At 42.0% G+C, this 14789-nt stretch overlaps 3 protein-coding genes across 3 annotated transcripts; 2 read left to right on the forward strand and 1 right to left on the reverse strand.

The window, feature by feature from the left end:
* Nucleotides 1-190: 190 nt before the first annotated feature.
* LOC306976192 (serine protease HTRA2, mitochondrial-like) lies at nucleotides 191-3099 on the reverse strand. The gene is made up of 8 exons (XM_079574080.1): nucleotides 2440-3099; nucleotides 2142-2346; nucleotides 1718-1912; nucleotides 1610-1642; nucleotides 1033-1141; nucleotides 846-915; nucleotides 674-769; nucleotides 191-539 (listed from the first exon to the last, which is right to left on the reverse strand). The coding sequence occupies exons 1-8, from the start codon at nucleotides 2871-2873 to the stop codon at nucleotides 374-376; spliced, it is 1308 nt and encodes a 435-aa protein (XP_079430206.1). The 5' UTR covers nucleotides 2874-3099; the 3' UTR covers nucleotides 191-373.
* A 1602-nt stretch (nucleotides 3100-4701) lies between these two features.
* On the forward strand, nucleotides 4702-8366 carry mis18bp1 (MIS18 binding protein 1; the record flags this gene model as incomplete). The annotated part of the gene is made up of 14 exons (XM_079574262.1): nucleotides 4702-4932; nucleotides 5010-5083; nucleotides 5206-5327; nucleotides 5407-5497; nucleotides 5574-5677; nucleotides 5754-5911; nucleotides 6199-6286; nucleotides 6358-6994; nucleotides 7069-7241; nucleotides 7399-7535; nucleotides 7686-7828; nucleotides 7925-8009; nucleotides 8084-8138; nucleotides 8234-8366. Coding segments are annotated over 14 exons (2190 nt in total), but the record flags the coding sequence as incomplete, so codon positions are not given.
* A 771-nt stretch (nucleotides 8367-9137) lies between these two features.
* On the forward strand, nucleotides 9138-14618 carry tpp1 (tripeptidyl peptidase I; the record flags this gene model as incomplete). The annotated part of the gene is made up of 13 exons (XM_079574263.1): nucleotides 9138-9148; nucleotides 9366-9443; nucleotides 10463-10602; nucleotides 11085-11235; nucleotides 11663-11784; nucleotides 11943-12118; nucleotides 12244-12442; nucleotides 12946-13134; nucleotides 13352-13421; nucleotides 13500-13620; nucleotides 13701-13862; nucleotides 13943-14068; nucleotides 14149-14618. 13 exons carry the CDS (start codon nucleotides 9138-9140, stop codon nucleotides 14284-14286), a joined length of 1683 nt encoding a protein of 560 aa, XP_079430389.1. The 3' UTR covers nucleotides 14287-14618.
* Nucleotides 14619-14789: the final 171 nt, after the last annotated feature.

Consider the following 14789-nt stretch of genomic DNA (forward strand, 5'->3'; position numbering starts at 1 on the left):
TCACTTGGCTACAACCACAAAAGCACTTCAACAAAATGCACTCGTAATTTCTACCAATACAGCCTAAATTCTTAGTTTTCTGATTCAGTGTCACGTGAGATCTGTTGTTTTGGCTGTCTCTGCTGTCTGTCTTTTTTGTAATTGTCTTATAACTCACAATAAAAAAAACAAATTAAAAAAAACGCAATTGCAATTAGCACCTCGTGGGCCAAATAAAATCTTCGCTCGGGCCACATAAAGGTCCTCTATACTGTTGCAGGACATTAAAGCCTGTTTGACTCTCCCAGAAACATGTTACGGTCCTTCAGTCGTATAGTGTGTCTCTAAATAATGGGGATACAGTGCAGAGTCAGGCATCGTAGTTACTGTTTATTTATTCCGTAGCCTCCGGAGTCATTTGGAGATGGATCAGCTTAAGTCCTCGTTGCACCAGCACTTTCATTCTGTCGCTGCTGTGGACGGCTTTATACAGCTCTTCTGAGGTCTTCACATCTGTGCCGTTGATTTCCAGCACAATGTCTCCTGGTAACAAGCCAGATCTATATCAGACGACAGCGTGTAAGTGCATAGTATAACCACGGTCCCACTGAGCTCAACAACTCATTCATGCACAACCAACTTGGCCTGCTTTACGTCACGCAAGCCAAGTACAGTAGCACATGTTTAGCAGTACCTATAAGCTGGGGATCCCACAGTGACCCTGTGGATAAGGATGCCATGTGTGACATCTGGGAACGAAGGATCTCTCACCTTCAGCTCGGTGATGATACTGTGTCAGACAAATAGAAAATCAGCTCGACTCATGACCCTTGAACTCCTGTGGATGAAATGCAGGACTTGTTTACCTGGGTGTTAGCGTGAGCATCATCACACCGATGTATCTCCGCTTGTTCTCCAAGCCGCCCGTTCTGGAGTCTGAAACATTCAGGAACATGTTTTGAAGTTTTAGATTATGATAACATATCTCTTATCGCACATAAGACAGCTTCAAAGATGTAAAAAAGAAAAGTGGTTCTTTCTCAATTTACTCACGTTTTCGGTTTGCTGCCTGATCTAGAAAGGCTCTCACTCGGTCAGATGGAATAGCAAAGGATATCCCTGCAGTTACTTTCATTGTGTTAATCCCAATGACTTCTCCATCCTGACGAGACACAAAACCTCTCGTTACTAGAAGCAAACACAGGACCAAATCCTTGCCCTGGCCAGCATTTCATTGCAAGAGCTGATTTCAATAAATCATACCTGCAATATACTGTATTGTTATGGGGCACTTGAGAACATGCATATGGTATTGAGGCACATATGCAAAAAAACATAGTGCAACTCTCATATCATTTTTCCTATTTGTTTCTTATTTTGGTACCCGAGTTTTTGTTGTTGAGTACTATTATTTTTGCCATCACAGCCAAAACAAAAGCAGAACTTGGTTTTGAGCGATGGAAGACAGACGTTTCACTTTGCTAGACGTGAAACTTGTATAATTCCTGTATCGTGAAGTTGTTACCCAGCCCTATCTGGCATCCTTCTAAAATGTACTTACACTGGCTGTACAGAATCAAATCATTTTAGGTTATATACATATACTTTGACAAACTATTTTTTGACTCACCAGGTTTATCAGGGGGCCTCCAGAGTTCCCAAACTGAAAAGTAAGATCTGTTCATCAGTGGATATCAGCGATTTAGTATATTCTTAGGAATGTTACAATGTAGCTCACATCAATAGCAGCATCCGTCTGAATGTAGTCCATGTTAGACTTGGATAGACCCAGTTCCTTGCTGCCTCTCTGAACAGAGCTGACAATGCCCGAGGTGATTGTATTGCGTAAAGAAAAAGGGCTTCCCATGGCCACCACAAACTCACCCTGCCGAACATCAGATGAACGGCCCAGAGGCAGAGTGGGCAAAGGATTCTGCTCATGAGAAAAAACAAGCATTTTAGACACCACAGACCTGGAACTCACACAGCAAAGTAAAAATAAGGTGAAGGAAACGGCCAGTCAGGTTTCAAAAGTTACATTGTGTAGTTTTAGTAGATTATCAAGATTATATTTAGAATATAGATAGATATACGTAAATCCAAAGCTAGGCCAGTTGAGCATCACTGTTCCCCCACATACTCTGAAACAAAGATGGACTGACCCTTGGAGAGATTTTGATGGTGGCAATGTCGGCTACAGGATCCACATCCTGTACTGTGGCATCGTACGTCTCCCCATTTGTGAGTTTGACTCGGACTCCTCGCTTATTGGCAACAACATGTGCATTTGTAACTATTACACCATCACTGCTGAGAATGAAACCAGAGCCATTGGACACTGGGACTTCTCTGGCAGAAAATGGTTCTCTGTAACAGAGCACATAAACACACATGTTTACAACAGATGTTACTCGGCGGAAGTGCAGTGACTTATAAGTCTGATTTCACCTTTAAACCAACCTGCCAAGGATTTCAACGTAGACCACAGCTGGACTCGACTTTTCTACAACGTCAGCAATAAAATTATATTTAAAGCGAGGAGTGTCTGGCTTAAAAGGAGAGGCGCAGTGAACTAATGGAAGAATGTGTTGGATAAAGCTCTTTTCTCTGTCCTTGTTATGGCTGTTGAGGAGAGCCATGGCACACAGTCCCAGGCCCATGCATTGTAGCGCTCTTGAGTTGCTGCTCTTGTCCTGTCCGCCGCGCTTGTCCTTACGAGCTGCCCCGGTCAGTCCAACATGTCTCTCATCGGAGCCGTGGTTAGGCCTGCACACTGCAACACTGGACACTCGGGTCACAGGGTTCTCCAGCACAAACTTAACGCCACGGCAATGAGCCACAGTAATGTTCCTAAAAGCAGCAGCCAAACACCGATTGACAGAAGTTGCTGCCATGTTGCATCACTAAGCCTCAGTGCTGGCGGTCACTGCAAGTTGTTTTTGACAGCTGGACAAAAATATTATAAAGTCAAAAGGCGTAAAAATACTGGGATATACAACGTAACAATCGCTGTTAGCTATTACAAAAGATATGTTAAAGGCTCTTATACCACTTTAGAAAACCAAAAATACAACCTAGTGCTAAACTCCGTGGCTAAAAACAACATCCCTCCGCGGTACCTGTAGTAAGGTCTTCTTCTTCGTTTTTTTTTCGGGTCTGCAAAATCTACAGCGCCACCTGCTGTTAAAAATGTTTCTTCTTCTTCTTCTGTGACTGTTTAACGGCGGATGCGAACTACCGTTAAAAATGTTTACAATGTGGTGCTAAATTTACTTCAACCAACCATAAATAATAGTAATATTTAGTCGTGAATAATAATTGCTACTTTTTTTTATTATCATTTTTTATTTAACGTAAAATAATTTTGATATTTCTTTTCTTCCTCTTCGCCTCTTTCTCCTCAAAAATCCGTAATAACAGGTTGCAGTCACTCAGACAAACAGTGAAATAGTCCACATAACACAATACAGATATCTGCGTAAAAACAACTATTTAGGGTTAAAAAGTTTGTCAACAAAGAAATTTAGGCCCAGCAAGTGGCAGTAATGAGCTAGTATTCGTTGGCTAACTCAATTTAAAAACAGAAGAAGAAGAAGAAGAAGAAGAGTCACGTGACATTGGGGGGGGAATTTTTAAATTTGCGGAGCTGCAACTTCGGTCGGTTAGCCAGGCAGAATGGAGACGAATGATAAGTAAAGATGGCGTCGTATCAGCAGCTGCGGCATCATTCGAGAGCCCCCTATGAATCTCCTGCCAAGATCTTTGCTCAACTCAAATCAAAAGTGCAGAGAGAAATGGTGGACGGCGTGTTCGATGAAGAAAGTCGAGTTGCAGGGTTTAACGGGGTACTGAGAACGCCCAAGGGGAGGACGTCTGAAGATGCGATCCAGCATGAGATGATTTTTGGACACGGTGAAGTAACTGCACTGACTCTTTCGCCCATACCAAGCCCTCGAAAAACCAACACATGTATGCCTGACGGTGAACGATCGCACTGTGATGGCGCTGAACAGGCTTTGAAACACCCCCACGCGCCACGACAAAGACCATTCATGGAATCAACCACCGTATGCGACTTGACAACAACACGGCAATCTGGCATGGATGGATTTCATACTAATGCGTGGCTAGCTGATCGCTTGGTTCACTTAGAGGAAGCCCCTCGGTCTGTGTTTTCTCCTACGAGACTCCGAAAAAGAAAGCTGGACGAGCAGTTGTGTAAGACCAACAACATGTTTTCTGATATGGACTATGTTCACTGTCAGGAAAAGGAAAGAAAAAGTGGTCATGGTTTCAGTGGGGATGACCACTACACACACATGGGGCATGTGGATCCTGCGGCAATGAAACACACTGGTAAGTCAGGCCACCAAAGGTATAAGAAAACTGTAATTGCCACTTTGTAACGTGGGACTTTAAGCCAAATTTCAAATTATTATTTTTTTTAGAATGAGTCTTGTGGTTCTTCAAGAGTGCAATATAATGTTGTGGTTTGTGTGTTTAACAGGCTGTGCTGTGGACACAACTCCTTGTCATCCAGCTACTCCTGCAAAGATATTTGCGTACCTGAAAGAGAAGGAAAACCAAAGGGACCAGTGTGATGTTCAAAAAGTGACATCCAGCACACCAGATAATGAGTGGGGTGAGCCTCAGGAGCAAACGTTCAACAACAAATGCCCTTTTGGACTTGGATTTATTTGTAATAATTTGCCAAATGTAGATCATCAGAGTGAGGAGAGGGAGGAACCAGACTGTGCAGTGTCCAGAGTGAACAGACTGCAGAGCCTTGACCTGGACGAGGATGTCCGACATGATCTTGTGTTGACAGTGCCACCGCAGCCTGTTGTGCATGAAGACCCACTTTTGCTACTCTCGCCACGAGTTTCCATTCCAAAACTACAACAGGCCGTGTTTCAGTCCAAAAAATGGCCCAAGGGCATAACTTTCCCCAGTGTGAGTAGGTCCTCCTATTAATGTTGACTTGTTTAGCAAATTCATTGATGTCTAATGTCCCTATTTATCTTGCACAGGAGAATATGATTCACCTACAGAAATGGTTTATTCGGTGTAGTCGGACTGGTCTTTTTCTTGATGGCATCCGCAGGTAAACTATACCATATGACTATCAAACATTCAGTGCAGTGTCTTCATTTATATATTTTATAAATCTATAAGTGAAAGGATGATTTTTAAACATCAATTAATGTGTTATTTTGTTTTTTTCAGGGATAATAACATCCCATGGAACAGCAACGTTGTTACAGAAAGAGTTTCCAAGACTGTCCTGAAGACCATCACCGGCAGGATCTACAATTTAGTTGGCAAGATGAACCTTGATGCTCCCTCACGTAAGCCACAGCACTGACCTGGTATCCTATTGTATAGTTGATTTTGATCAATTTCATTTTATCATATTATTACTTACAGAATTTCCAAAATGGTTTGTGAAAAGTTTTGCCAATGGCTTCCCCTCAAACTGGAAGGACATTTATGAAAACTATTTGTCAGAGTCAAATGGGTAACACACTTTATTTCTTTAAGAAGATAATGACGACTTTAAATGAGAATTTGCTTAAATTGTTCTCTTGCTGAAGCCTGAAAAGATCTAAGACCCAAAGTGAAAAAAGAAGCCAAAATCCGAGGGCGTCCACGGACCAGTCGCTACAGCAGCAACAGCCTAGAAAGTCTAGAAAGACGTGTATGTATCCAACAATCACTGAGACCAAGTCTTTACAATACAGACCTCTAAGTATGTCCCCACTGTTCTGCCCCAGCGAAGTCCAGTCCCTCCTCCACTGCACCCAGCCTCCAAGTGTCCCGCAGTGGGCGCATCATTAAGCCACCTCTGGACTACTGGAGAGGGGGACGAGTCATTCTGGATGCAGACATGAATGTCACTATTCATGATGGTTATGACACCATCATCCAGGCTGTAAGTACTTCATAGTGTCATTGTCTTTCTCAGTTAGCCCTGATATAGTCGAATACAGGATAATGGAAATATGGTGGAAATATGCACCTGTCTACAGAGTTATGAAAAGTTAAATCGGTGAACCTTTTCTTAAAAACAACAACAATAAGAGTTAATGACAATACACTTTTTTTGTGATGTGGCATTACGTTTCTATTGTAAACCTTTGATTTTTACATTTGAGAAAAAATGATTAGAAAGTTTTGAGTGTGACAAAAATCTGTAATAATCTGTACTAATCTGTTTAGAAAGTCACACCCTCGATCACTAAAGTGTCCTCGGTGTCCACAATGCTTGCTAAAAACCCAGCTCTGGTGAAGGTCTCTGTGAATAATGGTAAGTAATTTATGAAATGACCATCCATCACAAATATATTAAGAAAATCTGCTGACATAAATGTGTTTTAGACTGTGAGCCGCAAGAGTCCGTCCCCCAAAGTCCACTCCAAAGGAAGGTCAAGGCACTTCAGCGCAAACGTCACAAAACCAAAGCCAATGTTATTGAGAAGCCTCCAAGTCCAGTGAACCACAGCCCGACAGAGCGAGCCACCAGATCCAGCCTGAGACAACGGGCTAAAGATAAAACCAGCAAGGAAGCGGAACCACAAGAATCCATGTACACGAAAGAGAACAAACAAAAAGTTTCAAAAGCCAAGCCTGGTAAAGCGAGCCAACCGCCTGCCTCCAGTCAGCCTCCAGTTGTTACCGGCAGCTCATCACAACCATTGAGCCGCAGACGAGAGAAAGAAAACATTTGGAAAAAGACGGGAAGCAAAAGTACTGAGAAAAAAAGCCAGGTGAACCTCCCCCGCAGGTCCAGCCGCTCCTCCAACTCCTCACTGGAAAGGGAGTCGCGCTCACAGAAGTCTCAAAAGAAAACGAATCAAAAACCTCGATCCAAAACTCCTTCGCCGCAGCCCGCGCAAATCACCACACGGGCAACTGCACAATCCAACAGGACACGCAAAAGAACGGCACGCAACAAGCAGTCTTCAGGACTAGACGGTGATGCGTGGACCGAAGAGGAGCTGAGGAAGCTGCAGGAGTAAGACCGCCTCACACTCAGCCTGGTCCATCACACACTTGTTACTAAATGTGTATTCGTTGCTTGTTTCACAGGGCAGTGTCATGCCACCCACAGCATGTTACTGGTTACTGGACTAAGGTGGCAATGATGGTGGGAACCCGCTCTGCCGACGAGTGCCATAAACGGTACACGTGCCAGTGGGCCTCAAAGTCACCCACAAAACGTGAAAGCAAAGCAAAACCAAAGGCGCCATCAAAAGAGAAAGGTACCACTGACATTTGGGATGGTTTCACTTCTTGCTTGTTGATTCTGCGGCTTTAAAACACACATCAGGGCAAATAATGAAAACAACCTTTGCCGGGGGTCAAATTTAAACAACAATCTTTTATTGACTACAGTGCATTGTCTTCATCTGTTTACAGTGGACAATCCTTTGATCTCTGCCCGTGTGGGAACATTACGCAGGAAACAGCAGGTGCGTGACTTTCTGGAAGGCATGGCCAAAGATGACATGGATGATGTTTTCAGCTCCGCATACATGCAGAATAAACGTTTTGAGGCAAGTTCATTCACTCGGGGGGGAAAAAAAGGTTCCATAGTTCATGGTTCATTAACTACTTAATTTGGATATTACTTCGAACAGAGAACTCCATGACGTACTATTTTCTGATCTGTACTCTGAAAGTAATGCCTATGACTGCCTGCACAGGTGCCGTCCATGTGTCCGAGTGATGACCATGACTTTTCCATGACCGACCAAGAGCCCCTGACTCCCAGACACACAGGATTCCCGGAGGCAAAGACGCCCCAGTGCCTCCACATCACCCCCAACATGATGGGCTCCAGCAGCAGGTGCCTACTTAGTACAGACTATTACTTTGGTACTAATGTGTACATGTCTGCTGGGAGAAACTCTAAACTCAGATCTGTTCTTCTCTCGGTTATAAGAAACTATGATGACAAGTATGTTTTTCAACTTCAGAAGAGGATGAAAAATCGGTATCAGTTTAATGTACAAAAACATGCTCCAAAGGTAAATACTGTAACATAGTGATAAAGCCTGGTAATTATTGTAAACTATACTAAAGTTATGGTTTTGTGTTTTAGACCTTCAGCCCTACGGCGTCTGTGAAAAAAACAATGAAGAAATGTGCAAACACAGGTTTGAGAAACTCAATTACACAATAAATGATGGCAGTGGCGTTTTTAAATGTAATTGTAAACTTATACTTGTGCTATTTTTTTTTTTTTTTTTAGAAAATGATACATTTGTCGTGTGGGAGATGTTTCCAGACAAAGAAGCTCACAGCAGTGAAGAGGAAGATTTTTACTTTTCAGAGAACGACTGATGGCACATTTTGATGTTGGACGCTGCCATTAACAATTAATTGAAATTGTAAATAATTAAAGGCTATTGTTTTCCAGTGGAATAGATCTTTTTTATAAATAAAAAAAATACATTACACTGAGAAAGGGGTGAAAATGACTGTGTATATAAATATCTGGTATTCAGGGAGCTGTTTCTACCTTTAATGAAAGAGCAAAATGAAGGTGACTCACTGGTGATCTCTCTTAGCAGGACATGTCTTTGTGTTGACGCGCCTACATTATGTTCATCAAAGCCAAAAGCTACAAACTACTCAGTATTTACATGTTACCTTTCTAGAGATGAAAAATATATGTAGCTAATTACTCTGATGACCATGTCGCATGATATGGCTTTAGCCTCTTACCACCAACCTGAACCAAATACATTTTCTCCACTTCGACTATGGGCCAGTGTAACGCCCCATTTGAAAGCTAAGACCCACAAAATGTATCTTTGTGCTACTGTGTTGTCACTTTTTTCAAAAAAATGTCATCTAATTTTTGCCACTTTTTGTTGCTTTCTGGCTGCACTCATCACCTTTTTTGTTGCTTTTTTGTCACTTTAAGGCGCTTTTTTTTTTATCCTTGTTTTCTATGTTGACGCTGCTAGATTTGGGTAAAGCCTATCTGGAGAAAATGTGAGGGTTAAGCATATACTGTCAATGGGGTTAACACTAGATCTATGAATATGCTGAAGGTCACATGGCATGCGTCACGTGACTGTTGCTTTTTTAGCAGCCTGCTGGAGCACACGCGCCGTGTGATCAACAACAGAAGAGGACACTGGACAAACATGTACAAACTGTAAGTGTCCCGTCTCGGTTCGGGCAGCTTTAAACGCTGATTATGTCCAATGCTAATACACATCGAAGGACTTACTTTATTGTAAAGATTGCGAGTGTTTTGTGGTGAAGCCGGTTTGCTAGATTGGGGTTTCATGCTAATGCGTAAAACACTGACTGTATCCGTATGGCTGTATGTGTGACCCTATGATACAGTAAGGACTTCCTTGTCTCCACAGTGCCGCCGCCGCGGTCCTCTGCTGGGTCTCGGGCTCTTTGGTCTGCGGAGGATTCCTTGAATATGACCAGGATGTTTTGTAAGCTTTCAATGTTTATGTATTTGACACGAGACAGTGTGACCAAAACATTACTGTGAAAGGCAAGCGCGCATGACCTTCTTTATCACAGGGACTGCTCTGCTTTAAAATCCTATAGTAACGGTGGAAGTGTTACTTTCTTCAACATTTGTTTATATTGTCAGAGAACCGCATGAGGGTTTGCTTACAATTGTCAAAATGTTACCCAGAATATGCATATGTTCAACTGGATCTGAAATATATTGTTCTACATATTTTTTTAAATGTATGGAGAAACCTATTTCTTTCTTTTTCATATATAATTCAGATCAGATTCAGATCAGATCAGATCAGATTCAGATCAGATCAGATCAGATTCAGATTCATTTATTGGCCATTTGCAGTTTGAAAAACCACATTGGAAAAAAATGTGCAAAGAGCTCAAAGTATGACATGTAAAACAATTAAAAAGACACAATATAAAAAACAGAACAAACAAACAATGCCACATTAAAAGCCTAAGGGCAAAACATTGTACAATAAAAGTCCTCACAGATAAATATAATAGAAGTGCCTGTTTAAAGTGCCTTGTTTAAAGTGATCACAGCTTGAGGAAAGAAACTGTTCATACGTCGATCAGTAGAACATATGATTGAGCGATACCTTCTCCCTGAAGGAAGCATCTCAAAAAAGGCTTTAGCAGGGCGGCCTGAGGCATCATTTGCAAGTTTTAAAGCTCGATTCAGTAGTCGAGCTTTATATGTGGCCTCCAGGAGCGGCAAAGTGCAGCCAATGGTCCTGCTGGCTGAGCGAACCACTTTGTTCAAAGCCTTCTTCTCTTTCAGAGTGAGACCAAACCACACTGTAATACAACTGGTCAGGACACTCTCAATTACACAATAATAAAAGTTCAGAAAAATCCTAGTATTTTGGGTAAACTCTCGAAGTCTGCGTAAAAAGAAGAGGCGCTGTCGCTTTCTTAGCAGAGTCAATTTGTCGAACTGGGCGGTTAATACATTGCTCTCTGTGTTTCCCCCCAGGGTGCCACATGACTGGAGGGATGTGGGTCGGGTCAGTGCTGAGGAGGAACTGCAGCTGACCTTTGCCCTGAAACAGCAGAATGTTGTGGAGCTGGAAGACAGGCTCATGAAGGTGTCGGACCCGGACTCCCCTCTGTACGGTGCGCATTCAAAGGAGTTCTGTTTCAATCTCTAAATTCATTGTGTCTCGTGCTTTTTCCCTCAAAATATCAAAAACAATCCTCACATCATCATCAATTAATAGGAAAGTGTTTCAAAACTCATTTGGCAGAAGCTTGTGCCACAGTCTGTCTCCAATAATCGTACTCTTGCAACAGTCACATGTGCAGCAGCGACAGGCTCTGGATGTTGAACTTTGTGCTGGTTTTGTGTTTTTAACTTGGTAAGGCCAAGACCAAGACATTTACCATGAACCCCTTCAAGACTTCTACATTTCCTTAGCTGACCCCACCACGGTTTTGAACCTTATGCCCATTTGAAATGTTTTGACATCCCAGGACTTTGGGGGATTTTTCCACCCCTATTCGTTCACTGTTGTATACAATATTGTGTAGTCCTTTTGAAAAATGCTTCTTGTATTTATATATTGGCCTCTGCCCTTCATCTATGTTTTCTTTCTCAGGCAAACACATGAGCCTGGAGGAGGTGTCCAGTCTGGTGCGTCCGTCTGAAGTGACTTGGAAAGTGGTTTACGGCTGGCTGCAGAGTCATGGGATAATAGACTGTGACACTGTCCTCACTCAGGACTTTCTACAGTGCACCATGAGCGCCAAGTAAGGATGTTTTAAGGACTAATACTGGATATGTCTTAGCTCAGCAGATTTATTCTCACTTCATCATTTGCACACCGTGTTCTCTCGTATTGAGTCATGAAACCTTTGTGAAATGCACGGCTTCTTTGGCACGTTCTAACAAAACGATAACGGTCATTCAAGTAATTTCATCACAACACACATTAGGATTATTTAATGATAGCTTCCGAATAGCAGTCTCTAACTTTTAAGTATTTTGGGAAGAGTATGGCTGAACACACTTGTGACCACTGCTTAACAAGCAAATAATCTCGTGATGCAAAATGTCATAATTCTAAAGACAACCACAAAGAGGAAGTTGAAGTCTGCTGAAATGGTTTAGAGAGTATTGTTGAGATCGGTGCACATTTATCAAAGTGGGATGTTGATGTTTTTATTTGTTTTGAAGGCAGGCTGAGAAGCTGCTTCCAGGGAGCAGGTTCCACAGATACATCAGTGATAACCGCTCTGTTCTGAGGTCTTCGGCTCCATATTCTGTTCCTAATGAGGTTCACCTGCATCTGGACTTTGGTAACGTCTAATAATCTAAATGTTCAAACATTTCAATTAAACGTAGTGTTCTGTTAGCTACTCTCAAATTACAAAATATTCTGACTCCGTAAATCCATTTTGAGAATAGCTTTTGTCCTTGTTATCTTCATTTGTTTGTGTTTTCCTTGCATTTACAGTTGGAGGAGTGCACCGATTCCCTCAAGTGCAGGAGCTCACACAGGCCACTCCTCGCTCGAAGAGCTTGAAGGCTGGGCTGCACCTGGGAGTGACACCGTCTATTCTCAGGCAGCGCTACAACCTGTCCGCCTCTGACATCGGTGTGGCCGCCAACAACAGTCAGGCTGTGGCACAGGTGGGAACCGCCTTTAGATGATGCGTGCAAATCTGTGAAGAAATCAAACCAATATTTCTGGAATTACGCTTTGTTGAGCAGCGGCAGCTCGTGTTTGTTGATATATTTGGTTTTCCTCTCTTCAGTTCCTGGAGCAGTACTATCACCCTGCAGACCTGACAGAGTTTATGAGTCTGTTCGGTAGCAGCTTCAAGCATCACTCGGCTGTGGAGCGAGTGGTGGGTACTCAGGGAGGAGGGAAGGCCGGGCTGGAGGCCAGTCTGGATGTGGAGTACATCATGAGCACAGGGGCCAACATCTCTACCTGGGTCTTCAGCAATGCAGGTCTGCAAGTAGATAGAACTTTACTGATTTCAGAATAGAATAGATTTATTGCCATAGTTAGTGAACAGGTTCACAAAAGGATTTTTCCTCAGCGCAAACATGCAACATGAAAAATAAAACATAATAAATAAGAGATACATAATAAACTCAAAATATAATACAAAAAAATATATAAATATTAGGCCTAACTGTGCATACAAATAGAGCAAGATATAATTTGATAAAACAAGAATTTAACATAGAAAAACCACATGAATGGAGTTACAGAGTATTGGCAGCAGATATGACTGTGGACATACCACATTTACTTATTACAACAGCTCTCTTTTCTTTATTTATAAAGCACTTTTCATACACGGGTGCATCATTAAGTGCTTTACAGATATATTAAAAAAAACATATATACTAATTTAATAATAATAATAATATATAATTTATATAGATATAGAATAGGTTTATCAAAAATCATTACAAAATGAACATAATTAGGTATGTAATTGCAGGGCGTCACGAGTCCCAGGAACCCTTCCTCCAGTGGATGCTTCTGCTCAGTAACATGACGGCTCTGCCCTGGGTTCACACCATCAGTTATGGAGATGATGAGGACAGTCTGTCTACAGCATACATGACACGTATCAGCACAGAGTTCATGAAGGCCGGAGTCCGTGGCATCTCTCTGCTCTTTGCTTCAGGTCAGTGTCTATTGAAGGAACTGGATATGGAATCCTATAGTTCTACCAGCTGCTGCAGCCTGTCTACATGATTTGTGTGTCATTTTGTCACACTGTTTTTCACAGCTGATGACATTAACATTTGAATGCTAAAACACATTCATGTATAGACTGATACTTTTAGGTTGAACTATTGTGTGTTGTGTTTTTCTTTGGCCCTGGCTGACTTCATATCCAGGTGACAGTGGAGCCGGTTGTCGACACATGGGGAAGGAAAATGCATTCAGACCCAGTTTTCCTGCATCAAGGTGCATTTATAAAGCTTTTTCTTTTAATCCTCTCGACACATTAAAATAATTATTATGTGGGGATTTGTTTGTTCGCAGCCCGTATGTAACCACAGTCGGGGGAACCTCTTTCAAGAACCCATTTAAAGTGACAGAGGAGGTTACAGATTACATCAGTGGTGGAGGCTTTAGTAATGTTTTCAAGATGCCTGATTATCAGGTAAAAATGTTTACTGATGGGTTGTATTGTATATTACTTTTATTCCACTCTGTCATTTACCTGGTCAATGTGGTGTTCAGGCCAGTGCAGTTGACACGTATCTGAAAACAGTGGCTTCATCACTCCCTCCTCAATCGTACTACAGCACCTCTGGACGGGCATACCCCGACATATCTGCTCTGTCTGATAACTATTGGGTGGTCACCAACAGAGCTCCAATTCCCTGGGTTTCTGGGACCTCGGTAAAAAAAAAACCACAAAATTATTGTTGCCTTGCAACTTAATATAAAAAAAAATGACAAATGCATTCTGTCTCCATCAGGCCTCTACCCCTGTTGTAGGAGGCATGCTGTCTCTCATTAATGACCAAAGGCTTCTGAAAGGTCTCCCTGTTCTGGGTTTTCTCAATCCTAGACTCTACAAGCTCCAAGGCACAGGTCTATATGATGTAAGTAAGAGAGTAAAGTTTTAGACTTGTCTGTTCAGAATGCTGATACAATATTGACATACTTTGTTGCATGTCTCTAGGTGACTGACGGGTGTCATCTGAGTTGCCTGGATGAACTGGTTCAGGGGAAGGGCTTCTGTGCGGCTCCGTCCTGGGACCCAGTAACTGGCTGGGGAACACCCAACTACCCTGAACTACTGACTGTTCTCTTGGACTGATCTAAGATCCAACATTATAAATGACACAATCTTAGATAATAACTCGCTGTCCTGCTGTGCAGAAGAACCAAGTGAGGAATCTACTATGCACATTTTATATGAGCATTTCCTGCTTTTGAATTTTGACTTGATTTTTAATGATGCTTGATTTGTTTCAAAACTATGCACTGAACGGCAGATTTTTGAATCAGGATCAGCCAAAGGCGTTGTTGCACATCGTCCTTCATTCTTTGGTGTGTTTTTAAAAATGTTTGACAGATTTGTAAAATGTGGTAGATAATTGCTGTTTTTTAAACTTTATTTTCAATAGTATCAGTTCATGAAATAAAAGTCACTTTTAAAACTGAAGTAGTGTACAGTGTACCTGTAGCTGGCTCAATTATCCGCAACTTTAATCCAAACTGATTTTAGGATTATTTAATTTACTGGCAGAGAACTTTGAGAGAATATAAGCAGTATTAATTGGATCAAATTTAGTGGAATGCTCCGATTTACAGGGAAAA

This window comes from Gobius niger (genome assembly GCF_951799975.1).
Source record: "Gobius niger genome assembly, chromosome: 16".
NCBI classification, from domain to species: domain Eukaryota; kingdom Metazoa; phylum Chordata; class Actinopteri; order Gobiiformes; family Gobiidae; genus Gobius; species Gobius niger.